Source organism: Balaenoptera borealis, assembly GCF_965194805.1.
Source record: "Balaenoptera borealis genome assembly, chromosome: 10".
In the NCBI taxonomy this organism is placed as follows: Eukaryota; Metazoa; Chordata; class Mammalia; order Artiodactyla; family Balaenopteridae; genus Balaenoptera; species Balaenoptera borealis.
The window spans coordinates 54,047,426-54,070,985 of NC_138874.1; the positions used below are offsets into that span (position 1 = coordinate 54,047,426).

Consider the following 23,560-nt stretch of genomic DNA (forward strand, 5'->3'; position numbering starts at 1 on the left):
CGCAGGCCCAGACATGTGTGCTTTAACAAAGTGCCATTTGTTTCTGTGCTGAGAACTTTTGCAATCTCTATAGAGACCTCCTCACCCGGGGGGGCTGGCCCCTTGTTCTGCTCCTTGACCTGAATGTTGTCATCTCTACTGAATGTTCTAGCACCTGCCCCTCAGTCCCTACTCCAACAGTACACCCCTCACAGCCTCTTTCTGTTCGTGTCACTCACCCTAGCAGGTGGTTCTTTGAGGTAGATCTGTTTTGAGATAGAAAACCAAGCTAATTTCTGTGGTGTCCACTTGGCCCATGGGAAAACCCACATCTTTGCCCTCACAAACTTTGGAATTGTTGGCGGTTTCCAATGCAGCCCTCTCTTCTTGCTCTTCCCTCTTGGACAATGCTAAATATCATTTCACCTTAAAAGTTTTTGAGGCAAGAGCTGGGTAAAGCCTCTGTACCACCACCAACTCCAGAGGCTGCAAGTCAAGATCTCCAAGGGATTCTGTAGACGTCCCTGTCACTTGCCTACTAACCTTCTCTATTCAATCTCTCAACCTCCTCATCTATGCTCCCAAAGTAGACAAGGATCACCAGATGGAATTTTCTGAATTGTTTTACAAGTGCATTTTGAATAGATACTGAAGAATACCTACAATATGGATATATTATAAGAATAATAGCACAAATATCTGTGTGCCTGCCTTACTATCATTTTTAAATCTAGTGTCTTCCTGATCCTGTCCCTTCCTCCCTGCTCAGAGGTAACCCCTAGCCCAAATCATGTGTTTTCTCTTTAAATTTTTCTTAACAGTTTTCCTTCATAATTTTATAACATATCCTTATGTCCTTAAACAATATTGGTACATAAGTATTTACAGGTGAAATGACACAAAGTCGTATATTTACATTAAAATAAGTCAAAGTGGGGAAAAGAGGAATGTATAAAAGAAACACATCTGCCATTTGTTGAAGCTCAGTGATGCGTGCGCGGGGGTTCATTATACAGCCGCTCTACTTTGTGTACATTTGTAAGTTTCCATAATAAAGAGTTTAAAAAAATACTTTTAATTTTACTGTTGTAAAATGCTTATGTAAGTGGAATCATAATGTACATATTCTTCTGCTACTTGCATTTTTTTCTTTAAAAAGTATATCTGTGATGCTGCGTGTAACCCTCATTCATTCACTTTCATTGCTACATAGTATTTTACTGTAAGGTGAGAGAATTGTATCACTGATGTACATTTGGGTTGTTTTCAGTTATTTTCCTAATAGGAACAATGTTATTATAAATGTTCTAGCATAGTCTCCTGGTGCACGAGTATGTCTAGACATGGAATTGCTGTCAGAGTATGTACAACTTCAACTTTATAATAACACCAGATTATTTTCCAAAGGAATTGTTTCAATTTACATTCCGACCAACATTACATAAGTGTTCTGGTTGTTCTACATTGTTGCCAATATGGATATTATCAGACGTTTTAATTTTTGCAAATCTGATAGGTATGAAGGCTTCTTGTGATTTTAATTTTCATTTTCACAGTTACTAATGAGGTTGAGATTTTTAAAAATATGTTTATTGATCATTTAGGGTTCATTTTCTATGTAGGGTCTGTTTACATCTTTCACTCGTTTTTCTATCAGTTTGTTCTTTTCTTATTGATTTGTAAGAATTTTAAAAATATGATTAGGAAACTAATCATATGACATTATGTGTTATGAAAATATTCTCTCCCCATTTGATCTTTCTTTATGGTATCTTTTGATAATTAGATATTTTTAACTTTAGTGTCAAATTAACTGAAGTTTCCTTTATGGTTTTGGTTTTTATAGTTTGAGTCTAGTGTACCAAGAATTTTCCACCTGGAAGAACTCAATAAATGTTAATAAAAGTTAAAGCATAGACATAACCGTCCCACCTGTAACCCCAAACTCCTATGAGTGAAATGTAGCCATTGGACATGAAAACTTAAGTTCGTTAACTCAGTAGTGGTCAAACAGGACATACAAAACACTGAATTGTGTTACGAAATCCAACATAACTTTGAGTCCTGTTAGAAAATGTCTACTATTATATACTCCAGTTGCACTCTCTATATGAAGAGTCATTCTGATGCATGGAGAGAGCTGAAGATGTCAGTAAGTAAATAAACTACCTTTTGGCTATTTCAGGGCTTACACTCTTTACTTAAGAGATCAGGCATCTAGTCCCCAAGGCTTCTTGAAAAATGAAAATGAAACAGACTTGAGGCTATAATAATCTTAATTTGAATTCATTCACTTAACATCCATACAACAAACATCTTTTGGAACAGCTATGTCGTGCCATACGCTGCGCTAGGAACCAGATAAACAAGTGGTAAAGCGAACAAACATGATTATCTCTGCCCTGTGGTGTTTACTGTCCAGTAAGGGAGAGAGATATTAAACAAATAAACCTATAAGTAAACATATAATTATAAGTGATATGTAGGTTCTGTGAAGTAAACAAACAGGGTATTAGGAGAGGGAGTAATAGGAGGTGGAACAGGGACATTGGAAAGGCTGGGTCAGGGTTAACAGAAGGCTCTGAGTAATCATTCTTTTAATGAGCATTATTACTGGTGAGCCACAATAACACATTCAAATTATGTTTAGGAGTTGTTAATGGGCTAAAACAATGAGTCATAATATTTAGCCACACCATATTTTAGACAAAATAGTAACCTAAGAGCAGAATGGTGATATGTAGCTTAAAAGTCCAGTTAAATCTGAAAAATGTGTCTCTTCAGTGTCTTCATTCCCAGGCTTGGTAGCTAGCCAAATCAGCAGGTCTGGCAAGCTGTCCTTAGTGCATTAAAGATGGAGCCTTCTTTATCATTTGGACTTGTCCCATTTCCCCAGATCACTGACTCATTTCTGCTGAACCATGAATCATGTCTGGCAACCACTGCCATTCTGTAAGTGTCATGAAGATTTGGAGTTCTAAAAACATGCATCTGGGCAGGGTACTTCTATGAAAGCATTCCCTAACATGGATAGACGTTTGAGGAGAGCATGCTTCCTCCTTCCCCTCTAAAGTCTTCAGAGTAGCTGGGTAAATTTTAATTTCTTTTCAGAAGGCAGCCTGACTGGTGCATTATTTCTGAGTGGGTCATGGTGTTAAAGTAAGAATGACAGCGGTTACTAGCTGTCCTTTGGGGCTGGCTGAAGCCATCCTGGCCATCTGAGTAAGGACAAAAATGTTTCTGACAGAGAGTTTGGGCATTTGAATCACTCCACTTATCGCCTCCAGCTGTCCAATTGCTCAGAGATGTTTCCACTCTCATTTTGGTAAAGAAGAGAAATGTTATCCAAAGAAATGAGATAACCTTATAATGTTTATATAAGGGAAGGTGTTTGTTTGTTTTGAAATATTTATATTTGCCTTATCAAATTAATACAGGTACATTGCTTAACAAGTCAAATAATATTAAAAAATGGACCATTTTCAACTCTTTTTGCAGTTTCCTATTTATTCACCTCTAGATTTCTAAATTATATGCCAGTCGTTCTCAAACTTTTTGTTCTCAGGACCCCTTTACAGTCTAAAAAATTATTGAGATGCCAAAGAGGTTCTGTCTATGTGAATTATATCTATAATTATCATATTAGAAATTAAAACTGAGAAACATTTTAAATAGTTGTTTACTTATTCCTTTTAAAATAACAGTGATAAACATGCTCATATAAATAATTTTATGAAAAGTAACTGTATTTTCCCAAAAAAATATTTGAGTGAGAAGAGTGGCATTGTTTCACGTTTTCTGCAAACCTCATTAATGTCTGGCGTAATAGAAGACAGCTAGATTGTCCTATCTACTTCGGCACTTGGTTTGCTGTGATATGTTGTCTGGGTGGCAGTAAACTTTAAAAATCTGGCATTGTACAGATATGTAGCTGGAAGCAGGAGGAATACTTTAATAGCCATTTCAGATAATGTGGCTATTCTGATTTGATACTACATGAAAATTCAACTGCAGTAGTTTCTTAAAGGTTAGTTGCAATGTGAAATCTGAAACCATACCAATGAACTTTTGTACCCTGCTGTACTAAAACCCTTTGTCTGTCTTGAACTTTGAATGGATAACATCACGCATTGGTCATTTGGAAAATGAGTAATGTAGATCTTCCAAATGTTGACACATTTTATTATATAATATTTAGAAAATCATATATGTTAATACCATGGATTTCATCAAAAATCTCTTTAAGTATTAGGAAGCCCTAAACTCACTATGGGAGATACAAGTTTTACAAAACTCTAATTTTTCCTTGAAAGCTCAAATTTTTTCCTTGGCAACAAATGGGATCAGTTATTTTTACTTGAAACAACAGGCTTACTTCCTTCATTTTTGAGAAAACATCTGCCGAACACCCAAATCTGAATAACCATAATTTGTCAGCTGTTCTTTCAAGTTAAGATACTGTCTCATGCATTAAGGGCCTAGTTCAACTTAAAAAGCCACACAAGTGCTCTTCTGTATTCAGGAGAAACGCTTTATGCTACTTCCCATTTCGCCACCCAGAATGTTAAAAAGACGTGGACTCAAGGTTGAGATGTAATAAATGTAATGACTTTTACTGCTTCATTGAGGACATTTTTAAGTGAACCTGGCTTTTTTTTTTTTAACTGCAAGTGTGGTGGTGAAGAACACAATGACCACTACTCAGTTTTATGCTGCTGAAGCACCAGCAATTTTACCCACTGTGGCTTTTGCACCATCAGTGTAAAATAATATCTTAGTATTATAGGAAAATAGTTTTGTCTTCACAGAAAGTGAAAGTGAAGAGAACCACTGTAATATGCTTATAAACCACTATTGCTTGATATGCTGATGCTATTTTCTCTTTACTTCCTGTTCCAGAAGATGGTGGTTTAGCACCCCTTCACTAAACCAGAACCTCCATTGTTCCTTCCTTCATTGCCTCAGTATAATCATATCACACTCTTGTTTTAAAAAATTTAATGTTTAACTTCTTGTTACTATGTAAGTATTATTTTCTGCCAAGCCCAGTAGGGAAAAATGGCTGCTTCCTTGCTTGTATAACTTTTAATTTTCACCTGAGTTGATGACTCTCTTGTTTTTTTATGTGCTTAGCTCTGTGGTCCTATCACAATTCATCTCAGTTTTCCAATATATTTGTAAAACATTTCCTAAATACTCTGTTTCACACAGTTAAGCCACCAGGCCCATTTAGTTTTTACCCTTCTTCCTCTTGCTCCAATATGGAGCAGCTACTCACACAGCCAACAACTCAGCCTTCATCCTGGGGCAACTCCTAACTGCTCAGAAGACAGGATGCAACCTGTTGGGGGAATCTAAATGTTCATTTTCTAAACCTGGAATCAGTGACCCTATTTTAAGCTCTGTATCTCCCTCTTCCATTGTCAGTGTGTTTTCACCAAACTTGTATCTCTAAATCCTGAAACTTGCTGGGGTCCTGCTGCACAAATTGCCTTCTTTCACTGACATCCCCAAGTAGGCACTTAGTTTTCAGATTTTCAACTCTCCTCGCTTCTCATTCTGCTTTCCACCTTTCAAAAGTGTTTGAGGTCTCAGGTCTGCTGTTATCTCCCTTCCCATTCTTTTGGACCTTGCACTTTTATCCCTTTAAAAACCTTCTTTATTCTCATTTTAGGGTCATTTCTGGCGGAGAGTAAAGATAAACACATGTTTTTCTGGACGCTCGCTATTTGTATTTACAACTACCTTGCTGTGAGGGTTTGTTCATACAAGCTCCATGGGGTCTTGTTGAGATTTGTGCTTTGGAAGATTTAGAAACCCATTTCAGCAGCTGCATGCACTGCTGCCGCCACAACAGATCAAACAATGGAATAGAATTTGATGAAGCAAATAAAATACTTACAAAATATTAACTATCAATTCTTTCCATCATTTGGTCTTTCAACAAATCCAACACAATTTTTCTGCGTGCCTACTACGTGCCAGGATGCTGCCGTAAGTGTGGGATTATATTGGTAAGACTGACAAGGTCCTCTCGTGGACTTTATAACACAGTAGGGGGAGCAAATAATAACAAAGTAAGCAAGCATATAAGATAATTTCGGATAATAATAAGTGCTATGAAGATAACACAAGAGGATAATGTGATAGTGTCTGAGGATAAAGAAGCTACATTAGGAAGAGGATCAGGGACGGCCTCTTCGAGGAGGTGACATTTGAACTGAGGCCTGACTGATGAGAAGGGCCTATTTTTATAAAGACTGGGGGACAAGGATTTCAGGAAGTACAAAAATCCTAATATGGACAGTAGCTTAATGTGTTCACAGAATAGAAAAAAGACCAATGTGGTTGCAACACAGTAAAGGGAGAATGATGGGAGAAGGGATCCAGAAGTCCGAGCTGGGAGGCAGGTTTGGATGTTATCCCAAATAGAGGTGATACTTGAAACTAAGGGATGAGATAATGGCCAAAGGAGAAAGTGTACAGAAAACTGTACTAGGCAGTGTGGATGCTGCACGAGCTTGTAAGCCACCGTCCCTACCTTCAAAGAACTTACAATTTAGTGAAATTGGTGAGACAAGACAAATTCCCCAAATAGACAATTATAAAAGACAGTATAAGGGAGATGGGCTCAGTGCTTTGCGATGACCTAGATGGGTAGGATAGGGAGGACGGGAGGGAGGCTCAAGAGGGAGGGGATATGGGGACATGTGTATGCATATGGCTGATTCGCTTTGTTGTGCAACAGAAACTAACACAGTATTGTGAAGCAATTATACTCCAATAAAGATCTATTTTAAAAAAAGACAGTATATAATCAAGACTTGAATGACACAGTATAGTTTAAAAAAATAAAAAGTAAAGTAACAATCATTGAGAATTGATGGTAAAAGGTGCTTTGCATAGGAGGTGATACCTGAGCCAAACTGATGGATGAGTTATATTTGCAGTAGCTGAAAGGTGAGGAAGAGAATCTCAGCTAGAGAGAAAAACATGAGCAGAGGCTTGAATGTAGGGGTGAATATGACATATTTATGGAACAGCAGAGAAAAGCTTAACTCTTGGGAAGCCGTTGAATAGGTGAGTTTTCTTAAATGTGCTTTAGAATCTTGCTTTATAAATGGTGGGAGAGAGGGGTTCAAGCACTGAGTGGTTAGATCTCAAATTACAATAAAGATTAACCATTGCCAGGACTCCTTATTTTTGACATTGAATAATGGTAACGGTCTCCACCTAATTACTTTTTAATATGATGTTGATTAGTAATTATTACTTTAAAAATGAAAACAATTATAAAAAGGGGTACCCTGAGACACCTCACCCCATCTGTCTTCATCCATCTTGTTTCCCCTCACCCCAATAGGAAGCCACTTTGATTTTCATTCCATTCTTTCCAGTTTTCCTCATGCATATGCAAACAACATGACTGTATCTTATTTCTTGCCCCCTGTTTTAGTTTCCTAGGGCTACTATAACAAAGTACCACAAACTTGATGGCTTACACAACAGAAATTTACTGTCTCACACTTCTGGAGGCTAGGAGTCCAGAATCAAAGTATCAGCAGGGCCGTGCTCCCTCTGAGACTCTGAGAAGACTCCTTCCTTGTCTTTTCTAGCTTCTGGTGGTGGCGTTCCTTGGCATTCATTGGCTTGCAGCTGCATCACTTCAATTTCTTCTTTCAGTTGTATCATTCTTAATAGGAGCCACTTGCTAATTTCCTGAAAAAAGTGTCACTGGGATTTGAATCCTGCCACTTCTTCTCATTGTTACAACCAAATTATACCATAATAATGGGTTGTTTAATGTTTTGACTCTAAGTTTGCCACAGTTTTCTTCTCAGGGAATATCTGCAGCCATTTATGTTATTAATTCTCACATTTCAGTCATGCCAATATTCTTCCTTGCAGGTGGTACTGTGAAGGCAAGGAGCTTGAAAATTCCCCAGATGTTCACATCATCCAGGCAGGAAATCTGCACTCACTGACCATTGCTGAAGCCTTTGAAGAGGACACAGGACGCTATTCCTGCTTTGCTTCCAACATCTATGGGACAGATTCAACTTCTGCTGAGATTTACATAGAAGGTAAAGCAAAACAGTCTTGGAGCATGGCACTTACTAGTAAGATACATAGTTATAATAAATAAACATTTATCGAGGGCCTGCTCTACCACACACTCTTCAGTGGGGATAACAGCAGTGAGCCAAATAAACAAAAATCCCTAGGCTCGTGGATAGATGGCATTTACATTGTAATAGGAGAGACAGAAAATAAATGAGATAAATAAAATATATCATATGTTAGGTACATGAAATGATTCTGATCATCAATTTCAATGTGTGTGTATCTCATGGGGGAGGCGGTTCCCACACCAGCAACAAGCAATTCTTCACAGCACCAATTTGGTTTCCTACAGTTTAACTCAATTCTGACCCATCTACCTGGAGATGGTGTCAGATCCAACAAGTTAAGGGCTCAGTCCCACAAGACTGCTCACCCCCACCCCCTTCAGATGCCAATCACACGTAGTAGGTGCCCAGGTTACCCACAACTTCTGTCTGACTTGGCTACAAATTGGAGGTTCTCACAAACCCTTCTTCGGGTTCAATTAATTTGCTAGGGTCGCTCACAGAACTCAGGGAAACACTTATTTATGTTTACCGGTTTACTACAGGGTGTGATAAAGGATATAGATGAACAGCCAGATGAAGAGATACACAGGGAAAGGTGGGAGGGTCCTGAGACCAGGAGCTCTGTCCCCGTGGAGTTGGGGTGCGTCACCCTCCCAGTGTGCTTATGTTCACCAACCTAGAAGCTTTCCAAACCCCATACTATTAGAATTTTATGGAGGTGTCCTCACACAGGCATGATCAACTATTAACTCCATTTCCTGCCCTTCTACCCTCTCTGGAGCATGAGGTGTGGGGATGAAAATTCCAAGCTTCAAATTATGGCTTGGTTTTCGGGTGACCAGCCCGCATCCGGGAGCCATCCCGAGTCACCTCATTAGAACAAAGGATGCTCCCAGTGCTCTCATCACTTAGGAATTTATTAGAGTTTCAGGAGCCCTGTGTCAGGGACCTGGTCAAAGACAAATATTAGAACAAAAGATGGGGCTTCCCTGGTGGCGCAGTGGTTGAGAAACTGCCTGCTAATGCAGGGGACACCGGTTTGAGCCCTGGTCTGGGAAGATCCCATATGCCGCGGAGCAACTAGGCCCGTGAGCCACAACTACTGAGCCTGCGCGTCTGGAGCCTGTGCTCCGCAACAAGAGAGGCCGCGATAGTGAGAGGCCCGCGCACCGCGATGAAGAGTGGCCCCCGCTTGCCGCAACTACAGAAAGCCCTCGCACAGAAACGAAGACCCAACACAGCCAAAAATAAGTAAAATAAAATTAAAAAAAAAAAAAGAACAAGAGATGCTTCTAAGTGCTCATCACTTAGGGAATTATAAGGGTTTTAGAAGCTCTGTGCCGGGCACCAGGGGCAGAGACCAAAATATATGTTTTCTGTTATCTTACAGCATATATGAGCATATGAAAGAAATAGAAAGCAAGGAAAAGGGATAGGAAGTATGTGTATGTATATATGCGTGTGTGTTTGCATGCATGTGTATACAGGCGGACGTACAAGACCTCACTCACTGAGGGAGTGAGCCACAAAGATAGATATTCAAGGGAAAGACATTCTAGGCAGAGAAATCAGTAAGTGCAGTGGCCCAGAAGAGGCAGTGTGTCTGTCTTAGGGTACGGAGATGAGCAGCTGAGGTCAGAAGTTCAAGATGGGGTGAAGGTGGGAGGAAGCATGTGAGCAGATCATGTAGGTCCTCACGGGTCACTGCAAGGACCTGGCTTTTACTCTGAAAGAGATGGGAGTTCTGGAGAATTCTAGGCAGAGATGTGACATAGTTTTTTTTGTTTGTTTTTTTTTTAATTTATTTTTTAATTAATTAATTTATTTATTTTTGACTGTGTTGGGTAAGCCCTCTGTGCGAGGGCTTTCTCTAGTTGCGGCGAGCGGGGGCCACTCTTCACCGTGGTGCGCGGGCCTCTCACTATCGCGGCCTCTCTTGTTGTGGAGCACAGGCTCCAGACGCGCAGGCTCAGTAGTTGTGGCTCACGGACCTAGTTGCTCCGCGGTATGTGGGATCTTCCCAGACCAGGGCTCAAACCCGTGACCCCTGCATTGGCAGGCAGATTCTCAACCACTGCGCCACCAGGGAAGCCCTCCCCTGACTTAGTTTTTAACAGGGCCACTCTGGCTCCTAGTTGAAAATATACCAAAAGGAGTAGAAGCAGGGAGACCATTTGGGAGCCTTGGAAAGGCATTTATATCAGCACCAAACTCAGATGACTAATTTTAGGGAACAAATCAATTTATGTACCTTGTATATTGACCTCAGTTTTTGTCCCTATTTACCTCATCCTCTGAGTTTTTTCTGGGAGCCTTTTTTTTAATTTATTTTATTTATTTATTTTTGGCTGAGTTGGGTTTTCGTTGCTGCAAACGGGCTTTCTCTAGTTGCGGCGAGCGGGGGCTACTCTTTGTTGCGGTGTGCAGGCTTCTCACTGCGGTGGCTTCTCTTGTTGAGGAGCACGGGCTTTAGGTGCGCGGGCTTCACTAGTTGTGGCATGTGAGCTCTAGAGCACAGGCTCAGTAGCTGTGGCGCACGGGCTTAGTTGCTCCGCGGCATGTGGGATCATCCCAGACCAGGGCTCGAACCCGTGTCCCCTGCATTGGCAGGTGGATTCTTAACCACTGCACCACCAGAGAAGCCCTGGGAGCCATTCTTTAGTACTTTTATCATCTCTAATACCTTATGTATGCCTTGCTTTTAGCCCTTAAATATTGTATTATTATGGTATAAAGGCTGGAACTGTCTCATTCTTCTTTATGTCTCCAACACCTTATGTAGTACCAAGTACATAGTGGTTATTTAATAAACTTTTATTGAATAGATGAATGAATAATGATAATAACAATGAATAATACATGAATCGAAGTGTGTTACATGTTTTCATCCTCAAATTTTTGGAGTACAATAAATACCTCCAGATTTAGCTGTGTGATATCTTCCTGGAATTCACTATCTTAAGAAGCAAAGCCAGGATCAAAGCTCTGCTAACAGTGCTGAGATTGGATTGCTGAGTTTTAAAAATTTGTGGTAACAGAGCTTCAAACACCCCCACTCCCAAGATGAAATGTGACTTGTTAATATTAGGACTGGACGGAAGAGCATCCACCTACACCTACAACGTTTGGAATCTAATGTAATCCCTTCTTTTATTTAATCTATGTAGGCCAAGAGTAAGAGGATTTATGGACACCACAGAATGTCTGCAAAGACTGCTCTGTTAGTCTAAAGGCATCAGCAGGTGTTTTATATACAAGAACACGTGGAATTTGGGCCAGTTAATTTGAACTCTTGTCACTAACTAGCCATGTGACCTGAGCAAGTACTTCAACTACTAAGGGTCTAGTTCCTCATCTGTAAACTAGGTGTTAGTTTAGGGAATCACTGAGATTATTTCTAGGTCTAAAATTCTATAGGTCTTTAAATGCCTAGGAACCAGTTTAAGAAATTTTTTTTTAAATTACATGTCTTATTTTTATTTTTCCAGGGGTTTCTTCTTCTGACTCAGAAGGGGACCCTAACAAGGATGAAATGAATCGGTAATTCCAATTTTCTATCTTATTTAGCATCCTCAGGTCCTGAGAAAGCTGCTAATTGTTTAGTAGAACTTGAAGAGGGGGGCTCCAGGGTTTGACCTCAAAAAAAAAAAAAAAGATTGGGTAGATTTGGAGAAAATGCTATTTCTTTTGCTTGTTGCTGCTTAAAAGATTAATTTTCATATTCCCAATATTTAAAAAATGAAGTATCACCTATGAAATATCATCATACTTATATATAAAGAGTAAAAAACAAATAACTCAGTGGTTAAAAGAAAATTCATGTTTTCTAACTAAATAATAGTATTCAAAATAACACACAATCTGGTGAACAAAAATTATATGTATGAGTGATCTGGGCAAGACATAGCCTTTTTGCTAAACGATTGTATTGGGTACTGAACAAAGTTACATTACTTTTCACAACCATTGGCTAAGCACCTCCTCTACACCAGGAACTTCACTAGATGCACTGGGTACTAAGAAAAATCAGATGCTTCCTGCCTTCAAGAGGCTCACAGTCTAGGAGAGGGAAATATATGTATAGCAAAAGATGTATACCACACATATAGACAGTAAGAGTAATAAAGTGTAATAGACTATGATATAACCATGTGCAAGGTTTAAGGACTTGGCACAAAGGGCTCTTTATTGGTTGGGGAGGGAAAGAGAGATCAGGAAAGGCTTCGCAGAGTTGGTGACCTTGAGCTGGGTCTTAAAAGAGCAGGTGGACACCCCCGAACAAGGGAGGAAAGGGTATTTCGGGAAGAGGAGACTGTGGACAGAAGGCACGGGAACTAGAAACAGACACAACAGCCATCCCTTGAGACTACCTGAAACATGGGCAATGTCTGGAAGACAGGTTAAGGAGTCGATAACTGAACTTGCATATTCTTTCCTCTCCTACAGAAGGCAAGCTCTTAAGGGCAGAAATCATGACTTATTCTTCAAACTTTGGGGGGTATGCCTACTTTGGAATGGTAATTTGCTTTTAGCTTTTGTGCACATATGAAAATTCGTAACCAGAGTAAATGATTTCTCCCTTTAACTCTCTTCCTTATCATTCTCATGGCTTCAGTTCAGTTCCTCTTCTTTCCTGTCTCTTTATGCCAGTCCCCTCCTTACAGATACTCCAACTTTTTTCTCTTTTACAGTCTCCAAACTACATATAGCCAGTTAAAAGATAATTCTGATCTTATCATTTTCCCGACTTAAAAAAATTATTACCTATGGGAAAATAAAATCAAACACAAAACAAACAACATTTAAAAAAATCTCAACACGGGCATACAAAGCTTTATTCAATAGAGTATCAACCAGGCTTTCCTGCCCCTCCTCCTCCAATCCCCCACCCTCAGGCTCTCTACATGGCTGCCATCTCACTCAAACAATGTGCGGTTCATTTTCACCCCTTCGTTCAAGGGGTGAAATTCCTTGCTAGGAATGCCCTATCTCCTCTGCCTGGCAAACTCTTATTTATCCTTCGAAGCCCAGTCAAGTTCTATAATAAGGTCCTCTGCCATTGCACATACATCCCTCCTTCCTCAAGGCTCTCATAACATGGGTATGAATTTGAGCCTAATGGGTATGAATTTGATATACAAACTTAAATAAGCAAGAAATATCTCATTTGTTCATTTTCTTTAAATCTACTTGTAGTAGTTAGGATTTAGCTGCAGTTGTGTGTAATAGTGACCCCAAATAACAGTAACTTAAATAAGACAAATATTTTTCTCCTTTACATAAAAATATGAATTTGGCTGGCAAAACAGCTCCAAATTCCACTGGGTTCCAGTCTGCTTCCAGCTTTCTGCTTCACCTCATTCTAAGATGTGTCCTCATCTTCTTAGATTGAAAGGAATAAAGGACATACCCTACTCCCCTTTTAAGGTCATCTCTCTTAAATTACATACATCACTATCCTTCATATCCCATGACCGGAAAGTAGGCATGTGGCCACAGCTAGCTTCAATGAGGGCTGGGAAATGCAATCTTTATTTGGAGTAGCTATGTAAAGAAATCAGGGATTCTAATATTGTAGAAGAAGAAAACAGATGCTTCAGGAACACTGATAGCCTCTACATCATCAAATGATTCTGCTTCTGAGACTCCATCCTACCTGGCTCTGGGAAAAAATTCAATCACTCATTATTGGGTGTCCCTTTCCCCCTCCAAATCTGTGCAAAGATTCCTGGGATATAGCAGATACAGACACAGAGATGTAGATATATAGTTTGATATTAAACACTGCTCTAAGCATCTTACATGAATTACCTTATTTAACCCTCACAAAAACCCTATGAGGTAAGAATTATTATTTCCTCATTTTAGAGATGAGAAAGCTGAGGCAGAGAGAGGTAACATCTAGAAAAAAGGGAAGCCCATCCTGTCATCGGTCATCTATCTCCACAGGTTATGGGTGAGAGGCCCATGTCCCACACCTCAAGGTCCCTTCAAGTCTAGTGCTTTGTTTCTTCCTGATATGTTTGGGTACTGATATCTTTAGCAAGATTGGGAGCCTTTAATCAAGGGATTGTCATCCCCTCTGGACTTAGGTTCTCCCTCAACAACAAAACTGAAATAATCTACCCTCTGCAGCCTTCTCAAGAATACTTTCTGGCTCCCTTGCCCTTCAAATAATCTCTTTAATTTAATTTGTGTAAACCTGAAGAGCTCATTGACTCAGGCTATTTCTGCTTTTTGCCATGCCAAAATCCCAGAAGCAAAGATTTACAAAGCCTGGCCTCTTACTTGAAATAGGAGGGGGAGGGAAAACACAGAGGACAAAACCAAAACAAATCTCAAAAAATTTTCTGCACATGCTGTCATAGCACTTGTCTTGAATCTCAGTTAGTTGAGAATATGCTTGAGTCCCCAGCTCTGCTGACAGCAGCTAACTCAAGGACAGAACTGGCGTCTTATCATCTTCCTGTTTACACTGCCTAACAAAGTGTGTAGCAAAGCCCTCAGTAAATGTTTGTGTAATATTGTTGAACGAAGATTTCTGTAAGCATTTCTGAAAGCTCTGCTGAAAGGATTTTCACAACAATGATAGGTCTGTTTTATAATCTATATTTTAATCACTTCTCAGAATCCAGAAGCCAAATGAGGTGTCATCCCCTCCCACTACTTCTGCAGCCATTCCTTCAGCAGTACCCCAAGCCCAGCATGTGGTGGCCCAGCCCAGCGTGTCAACCATTCAGCAGGTACAAGAGTCTAAGTGAAACACAAGTGCCACGGACTGACAGGCGGGCGCTGTGACCATGACTATCTCGCACGGCATGATCATGTTCTCCTCTGTTGCAACTTCATAATGACCTTGGGCAACACACTTCTATCGTCATGATAATCACTTTGTACTTCTGATGTATGATATCAGTAGTTCCCCTGGCTTCGGGAACACATTCTCTAACTTCATAGGCAAATTTCATAGCAAAAGAAACTCTACAAATTAGTCTCTGATATTCCAGCTTTATGAAGGGCATTGACTACGTATACAATGAGCTGCCAGCTCTCACGCTGGCCCAAGACACTCTGGATCATGAAACTGAGTTTCATGGAGCTATTAAAAAAAAAACAAAATTCTACTTTCTAAGATAGAGCAACCATGAAATTAATTTTTAGAAAACCTCAAAGTCTCTCATCCTTCAAGTTAACAATGATGATGATGATGATGAGAGTGATGCTTATTGTAAAAACATTTTAAAAATACAGAAAGTATATTAAGTAAAAACTTTAGTCAAGGTTTGACTCCTCTGGCCCCACTCTTCAGAGGTACCTCCTGTTAATAATTTCTAGCAGATAGTTCCAGGCATTTTCTATGCATATCTATAAATGTATATTACTCATATACTTTAAAAATATGAAATCATACTAATATAAACATACTTGTAATGTGTTATTGATATATTGAAATATAAATATTGATGTATATAAAGATCTACAACCTTTAAAAAAAATTTTAAAGTACTTACCTGACCCATTTAGTAATGCAGAGGGGTCACATTTTAGTTCTAATTCAGTAGTTTTAAAACTGATCTGTGGAGCCTCAGGGGTCTATGGAACCTCTTCAGGGGGTTAGGGTTCATCACATAGCTCTATATGTGAGGGGGTGGGGATGGCCAGCACGTATTTACGGCCACCATGACCTAGAAAGAAATACAATCAATTCAGCATAAAATTTGATGTCTGCAATTCATAGACTGAGAAAATGTCAGTCTTTGGTTTTAGATTAATTTCATACACCAAATTCTTTAGCTGTGTTATACCTATCTATCATCTGTCTACCTACCTATCTGATAATCCCAGTGACAATGAATCTATTGTTGGTTCCCTTCTAACAGTGTCAGAGCCCTACCAACTATCTGCAAGGATTGGATGGAAAACCTATCATTGCAGCTCCTGTGTTTACAAAGGTAATCAAAATATAACTTCTTTCTGTCATGGCTTTAAACACACCTCAATACCCAAACAAAGTTGTAGGATTCAAAATTCACTGATTTTATCTCAGGATTTTGGTCTCTTATAAGTACAGGATAGGATTTTGGGGTTTTGTGGTAGCTGTTACCATGTCGCTCCAAGTTGCAGATTTCTAATATTAGTTTGTATAATAAGGGAAAGGTCATCCCCACTCATCACATTGATCTCTATGTCCATCCTATTGCTTTTAAACACAGTAGCCACACCTAGGGGTCAGGTGATACATTTCTAGGCACTTACTATCCAAGGGTTTCTCTGGATGTCTCTGGTGTCCAAGGAGATGGAGTTACATGCTCTTAAGAAGCTTAATACAAAGCCTCACTCTAGAACAAAGAGTTTTCTTTTTCTAATCCATGGTATCAACTATTGTGGTGGCATCAAATTCTGAGTCTCATAATCTTTGTATTTAGAACTGGAAATTTTACTCAGGCACTTTCATTTACAAATGAAAAAACCAAGGGAGGCCCAGAGAGATTAAACAATGTATCCAATGTCACAGAACTAGCACGTGGCAGAATCAGGACTAGAAACAAGTTGTCCCAATTCTGTCTACTGTTCTTTCCCTTACATAACATAGACTTAGTTTATATGTTGCCCAGGACAATAAACTCAAAGGTGCAAAACTGAGTCGTATTGGATTTGTTTCGGTATAATGAAAACCACATGGATGGACTCTATGCCTGGATTTACAGTTTATTGTTTCTATGAATACCAACCTTAAACCCAAAGAAATTTTATCTACTCAGAAGTATGATTTAGAAGAATGGTTCTCAATCAGGGTTAATTTTGTCCCTCAAAGGACATTTGGCAATGTCTGGAGACATTTTTTTGATTTTCACAACAGGGGGCTGGCATCCAGAGATACTGTTAAACATCCTGTAATACACGGGATGACAGCCTCCTGCAACAAAGAAATATCCAGCCCAAATTGTCAATTAGTCCTGGGGCTGAGAAATCATGGTATAGAGCAAAATGGCAAAAAAAAAAAAAAGTCTTTTCCAATGAGTACTGATCCTAAAAGAATTGCTAAATTCACAACTTCCACAGAAACATCCATTTTAGCGACGTTCCACCATATCAGCTCATCCAAGATGGTTTTCCAAAATCAAGCAGAGTCTAAGAGTGAGACATGTTTATCCATAACCGTATCAGGTGGGCAAACATTCTTATGTGAAACAAGATGCCTCTCAATTTTTCAGGTTTGTTTCTTGTAACCGCTTTCGGAATTTAAGTTTTGCTATTCTCAAAGACTTGAAGTAGGAAAGCAACATGCTGTGATTTGGTGAATACCAGACTTGGACAAAGAGTTATAAGTGGACCTGTGTGTGTGCGCGCACGGGCGCGTGTGTGTGTGCGTAATATAGCTAATAGAGCTACCCCTAAGTGTCTCTTAGTTCACTGTTAAGTCACCTAGCCTTGAAACAGAGCTTTAAATGCCGAGAAATCAGGACACTTTTAATTTGTCGTGCCTATTTGTCACACCCTTTGTCAGGCAATGCTGACTCTTCAAAGGCAACTAAATCACAGAATAATTTATACCCAGTCCCAAACTGAGATCTCCTCCACTCTTCTCCTCACCACCATCTGCCCAGCTAGACAGCAAAGAAGTGTCCTTATCTCCCTCCACACTTTCAAATATTTTTGGGTGCTCTGTTTTCCCTGCATCTACATCACCTGGTACATGCCTCTGGTACAACATTTAGCACAATAATAAAGATGTTTAGTTTTCTGTCTCTCCCAAGCGCCTTGAAGGCTATCTCTAATATCTAGATAGGAGTCCATAATGGTTATAATAGGTCCAAAGCCATTTTTATTATTCTGAAAAGCCTAACAGGACTTTAAAACCTATTCTTTACATTTAATTTTCATGGACTGGTTAGCCTCAAGTTTAGCTGCTTTTGTGTTGTGACTGATTACCTCCCTCTAATTAGATGCTCTGATTTGCAGATACATATATGCCTTTGATAAATAAAAATGGGGAAAAGAATTAGTCATTAGTGTATGTTGTTAATTAGATAAATCTCCAAAAACATTAGATCCATGGTGGGAAAACAGTCCCTAGTACAGGGACTCAAACTCTGGTGAGGCTTTCTCAGCCCTCGGGAAGTGTACTTTTGCCTCCATAAATGGGATCAGGGTTGTTCAGACGTAGGGCACTAGCACAGGCTGTGGCTCAGATTCCAGAGGGACTTATCAGCAATGCTGTGCTTGCATCAGTTTCCATGAGTGAAGGTAGGATTGAGGTCATCGTCACTGTCAGTGACATTAGAAAATTTCTGAGTCAGAGCCACTGATGATGGTAATCACGTGGCATAAGCCTTGATAACTGATCATTGGCATACGTTTGTTCAGGTTATTCCTTGCTCTATTTACTTCTTTAGGGACTTCTGGCATTCCAGTACCTATGACTCACTTTCTATACTGCCCAACAAAGCATTTCTCTGCCAATAATGGCAAGAAGCCATTTTTTTGAAAGCAACGATTAGAGAGCAGAATTTTATTTAACTCCCTGTACCTCCTCTGGTGATAGGGAAGTACTGGTATTATCTTCTTTTAACCTAAAGAAGGTTAAAATGAAAATGAAGGTTGCCCAGCAAAACAGTGGTAGAGTTTGAAAGAAGCCTGGGGTCCCATATGCTAATTCACTGCTCTACCTATAGAGGATACCTATATTTTTAAAATATTTTATGGAGATAGACTATCCTCCATCCTCTATACAGTATCAAAAACACTTTCACTCTGTTTGTGGGGGGGAAACAGTGCTCACACTCCTTGAGTGTGAAGGGAGGTAGATGATCACATTAGAATCTTACTCCTATCACTGCTCCCACTCCAACAACAGCTGCTCTGCAGGCTTTCAAGGCTGCAGCCCTGGCTCCAGCTGCTTCAGCAGTAATTTGAAGAGTGCAAGGGGGCAGGGGAAGTGAGAATTTGAAGAACGGCACTTCATTATATAATAGCTGAGGCAGGAAACCCTGAAATGACAAGTCCGGTGGTTGGCTCTAGATTCCTGAAGATTACATGGGCCCCTCTCCCCAACCTCACAATTCCAGAGACTTCTCTGACTCAACTGTTGTATTGGGCACCTGTGACAATGTAGGGGCAAAAAGGTCTTCAATCAAATGGTTCTTTATCAGTAAAAACTGCTCTGATCCAACTCCAGCCTAAAAGCACTATAGCATTCACTTCCAGCATCTCCCAAGGTGCAAAAATAGCAACTGGATTTAAAAAAAGAATAAAGTGACAATATGAACCTTATAGCTGACATCTTTTAACCAATAAGGGAGATGCCTTTTCTCAAGGATGTCCCTGCATTGTATCTGTGGGTATAGGTCTACTAAGCAGGAACTGTGTCCTTTCAACTCACATTTACAGCACCTGGCACAGCGCTTGGCACAAAGCGGGAACAGAGTTATATTTATTCTGTGGTGAACTGCCTCCATTTCAGCTAAGAAGGAATTATTGCTTTTATCACTTTGTGGCTTCAGAGTGTTGTTAGGAGTAGAGAAAAAATCCAATGTCAAATGGCCGTGGAAGACATGCTTCTCAAGTCTCTGTGTTGTCAAGTCATCCTACAAAGAATGTCTTCCTGGATGATCAATATGGTGATGACACACAAGACAGATTTGCACTTTGGATACTGTTTACTGCAGGAGGTTGTAGACTTTTCATTATAGGGACTTCAGTTCAGATCCATAATTCTTAGTTAAGACTAACTTAATCTTTGCTAGTTGGGGAATGTTTCATGTCTTATTCGTCTTCAGTGAAGTCAAGATACATATGATCAAGTCTTACACAGTGTGCCATTAGTAACAGCCTAAGACCTACTGCTGTGTTGAACATGGCCCCATCTAAACTATGTTCAAATGGTGTAACTGGTTTGGACCGGATGTGCAGCAATGTGAGATTTCTTCTTATGAGATTTTTGTAGAAAAGCACAGTTTTTAGCAATAACAACTATCATTGTCCTTCAAACTATGACCTTCAACAACCTTTTCTAAGTGCCTTGTAAGATGACCCCTGGCAACTCCTTTACTGAGTACTGACGATGTATCACACTGGAATGAGTTTCCATCTCATATCACAGTCCCTTAGCTGGCATATTCTAGAACTATAGTATCTCAGGTATCTGGCTGGACTCTCCAATAGAACACAGGTCTTGGCCTTCAATTTCAAGTGAATAATTACAACCAACTAATGTTGGTCTCAACTGTAACATATTCTCTCCAGGAGGTCCTTTTGCAAGCAGGACCTTGGTGTCACCTCTGCAGATTGAGAATTGGTTCATATATCTGAACCTCAAGCCATGTCAGAATGTAGACTGACCTCATTCTGCTTACATCCATTTTTTAAATGTGCCATATTTTATTCATTCAATCCCTTCTGCCACCGCCACTTTTTTTTGCTTTGGTTTTCTAATTTGTTTGCCTCAAGAAGGAACGAAACTCCATTATGTATGAATCCCAGGGAGATGTCTGACTGCCATTAAAGTTTTCAATGGGCCCCCAGAACTACCATCTTAGCACAGAATTTGCTCAGATGTCAGATTCACCAGCTTGCCAGGAGCACCCAAGACTCAATGATGTTCCCTGCTTACTGAGAACATTCCATTCTTGTCACTAGAAGCTATTGTTTTGGGGTAAACAAGGAATAACCAGGTTTTCAATCAAATAGTTCCTTATTACTCCAGAAACCACTCTGTGCAAATCACATCCTGAATTCCTTCAGCAAACAAATTTGGGAATGCGAAAAGAGAACAAAACACTAACTCTGAACTATAGCGCCCCCTGGCTGTCACAATATCAACTAACACACCCTTCTGAGGTAAAAGTCTCCTACTACAGCTAAAGCCATGTGGTTAAACCCACCCCAGTATTCCTAAGATAAATGCCATAACTATGATAGGTTTAAGCACAAAATATCATATACTGTTAAGAGCTGTAAACAATCACAAGATATTTATAAGAGTAAATGACAAAAGCAAAAAAACTACTGGCCTTCCCCTTCTCCAAAGCAAGAGCCAATATTTCCTAAATACAGACCCCAAAATTGTAATAATGGGAAAGCCTTGCAGCATTTGTTGCTGATAGAGCTTGTAGAGGAAGTTAATCATAACCTTTCCATGTTTATCATCTTTAGGCCTATATTAAAAATAAAAATGTGCCCACACATATGCCAAAGGAGCATTTCATAATCAAATGAAGTACCAACTACACAAACGAATGTGTGACTTTAATCTCATAAATCATGATGAGTGAAAGACAAGTTGTGAAAGGAAAATGTGAGTTCCATTCTCCCATAGGGTCTATTATAGAATATACTGATATTTTACAATGGAAAGTGATTTTTGTAAACTTTTTTGGGGGAAGCGTGGAAGAGCATTTAACGATGCCTTCACAAAATTATGACATATTTTACCATGACCTAAGACTCCACATGTGACTATGATTTTATAGAGATTGTCATTGTTTACCTCCCTCAACAGACATTGAGGCTATCCTGTAAAGAACACATAAGGAAAAGAAAATAGCAAAACAAACGTCAATTTCTAGGACTACAGAAAGTAGGCAAGGCAAAGCCAAGAAAATAGTCACTTACTTAGGCCACAGAGATAGCCCACCTTGTGGAACAGTCTTGTGTGGAAAAATACATTACTCCCATACTGAATACACCTAGTAGATATTCACTGCAGATTTTTAAAATCGTTATTATTTCTGAAAACCAAACTCTACTTGGGCATTTTCTTAAAGGAAGCAGAATTACTTTACCAAATATTAGTATTTTTGCAAACCCTCAATATGTTTCACCTAGTATTCAATAAATTTGTCTGGCACTGCAACAGAGAGGAAAAGAAAGAAGATAGTGAGGAAAAAGCTTCCTATGCACTCAGATGATTCTGTCTTCAAAAATAGATTCAATGTACATCCACAGAATTGAAGCTGCTGGAAATGTACAAGATTTGGAGAAAATCCAAATATGGAGGCAATGGTATCCTTTTCGAAAATTCAGCACTGGGAGTAGATTCCAAAAATATATGCTTTTTGGTTCTAACAATATTCTTCTCATTACAGATGTTACAAAATTTATCAGCCTCTGAGGGTCAGCTAGTTGTCTTTGAATGCAGAGTAAAAGGAGCTCCATCTCCTAAAGTTGAGTGGTATAGAGAAGGGACCTTGATAGAAGATTCTCCAGATTTTAGAATTTTACAGAAAAGTAAGTTGGTGCTTTAAAATTATTTTTCTGATAATTTTTATAGATATATTGTATACATTTATTTTTATAACTTTTAACAACTAATTAAAATGTAATAAAAAGAATAAAATAAAAACCACTTATACTCCACCAAACTAAACCCTATTAATATTTTGGTGTATATTCTCCAAAAATTTTTCCATGCATATATTTTCTTTAAATAAAAATAGTTTTGTAAATTGATTTTTTCACTCAACATTTCATGAATATCTTTCCATATTAATAAATATAGAACTTTTTTACTTGTAAAAATAAGTTGATGCAATCAATTTCATATTTACTTAATCTCCTATTGCTGAAAATGTAGATTGTCCACAAATTTTTACTATTAGAAACTATATTTCAAAGCATGTTAACAGAGAAGATCTTTGTGAATATCTTTGTGAATATCTATGAATAAATCTGAGTACTAGAATTGCTACTGTAAATTCACATTTTTTTAGGCTTTTAATATAAATCATCAAAATGCCATCCAAAAAGGTTGAACTAAATTTAGGATGATTATATAATTGATCATCTAACCTGGGACACCTTGGGGAGTAACAGAGGGTGCTAGTAATCATTACACAGAGATCCCAGGAATAAACCAGATCATCCCAGTTGAACTGGGACACATGCTATTTCAGTTACATTCTACTACAACCAGCAACATATGGGAATTTCTTTTGTCTTATACCTTCACTATCAATGGGTATTAAACATTTTTTTAAATCTTCACTAATTTTATAGGTCCCAAATGGGAATACTTGTTTTAATCTGCACTTCACTAATGAGATGTGGAAAGGAACTTTTTTTTCCTATATATTGGGTCTTTGAATTTACTTTAAAATTACCTATTATATCCTTTGTTCATTGTTTATTGAGGTTTTACTCTTTTTATTGTAAGAATTATTTATATATCCAAGTGGTTAATTCTTTTCTTGTCATGCAGTGCTTTCACCTTGACCCATTTCAGTCGTAAAATATGTTGAAAATTATTTGCTTCTTGGTTAATTTGTTTCTGCCTATCACAAAATAGATATATGAATCAAACTACTATCAGGTTTAACAACAATGATATATTCTGAATAGCAGCAACAATGATATATTCTGAATACCATTTAAGCTGAGGCAAAAAACCTCCACTAGTTCTATCAGTGTAGAAGAATGTAACTAAATTCAACAACTATTCCCTGAGTGCC

At 38.8% G+C, this 23,560-nt stretch overlaps 1 protein-coding gene across 3 annotated transcripts in view; it reads left to right on the forward strand.

Moving 5' to 3' along the window:
* MYPN (myopalladin) overlaps nucleotides 1-23,560 on the forward strand; it is a 74,628-nt gene that overhangs the window by 15,345 nt on the left and 35,723 nt on the right. For all 3 annotated transcript variants that reach the window (XM_082408579.1, XM_082408581.1, XM_082408580.1), the window contains 5 exons: nucleotides 7,888-8,063; nucleotides 11,600-11,651; nucleotides 14,740-14,854; nucleotides 15,992-16,063; nucleotides 22,199-22,340. In XM_082408579.1, the coding sequence (XP_082264705.1) occupies nucleotides 7,888-8,063; nucleotides 11,600-11,651; nucleotides 14,740-14,854; nucleotides 15,992-16,063; nucleotides 22,199-22,340 (557 nt within the window). The remainder of the gene's footprint in view (nucleotides 1-7,887; nucleotides 8,064-11,599; nucleotides 11,652-14,739; nucleotides 14,855-15,991; nucleotides 16,064-22,198; nucleotides 22,341-23,560) is intronic.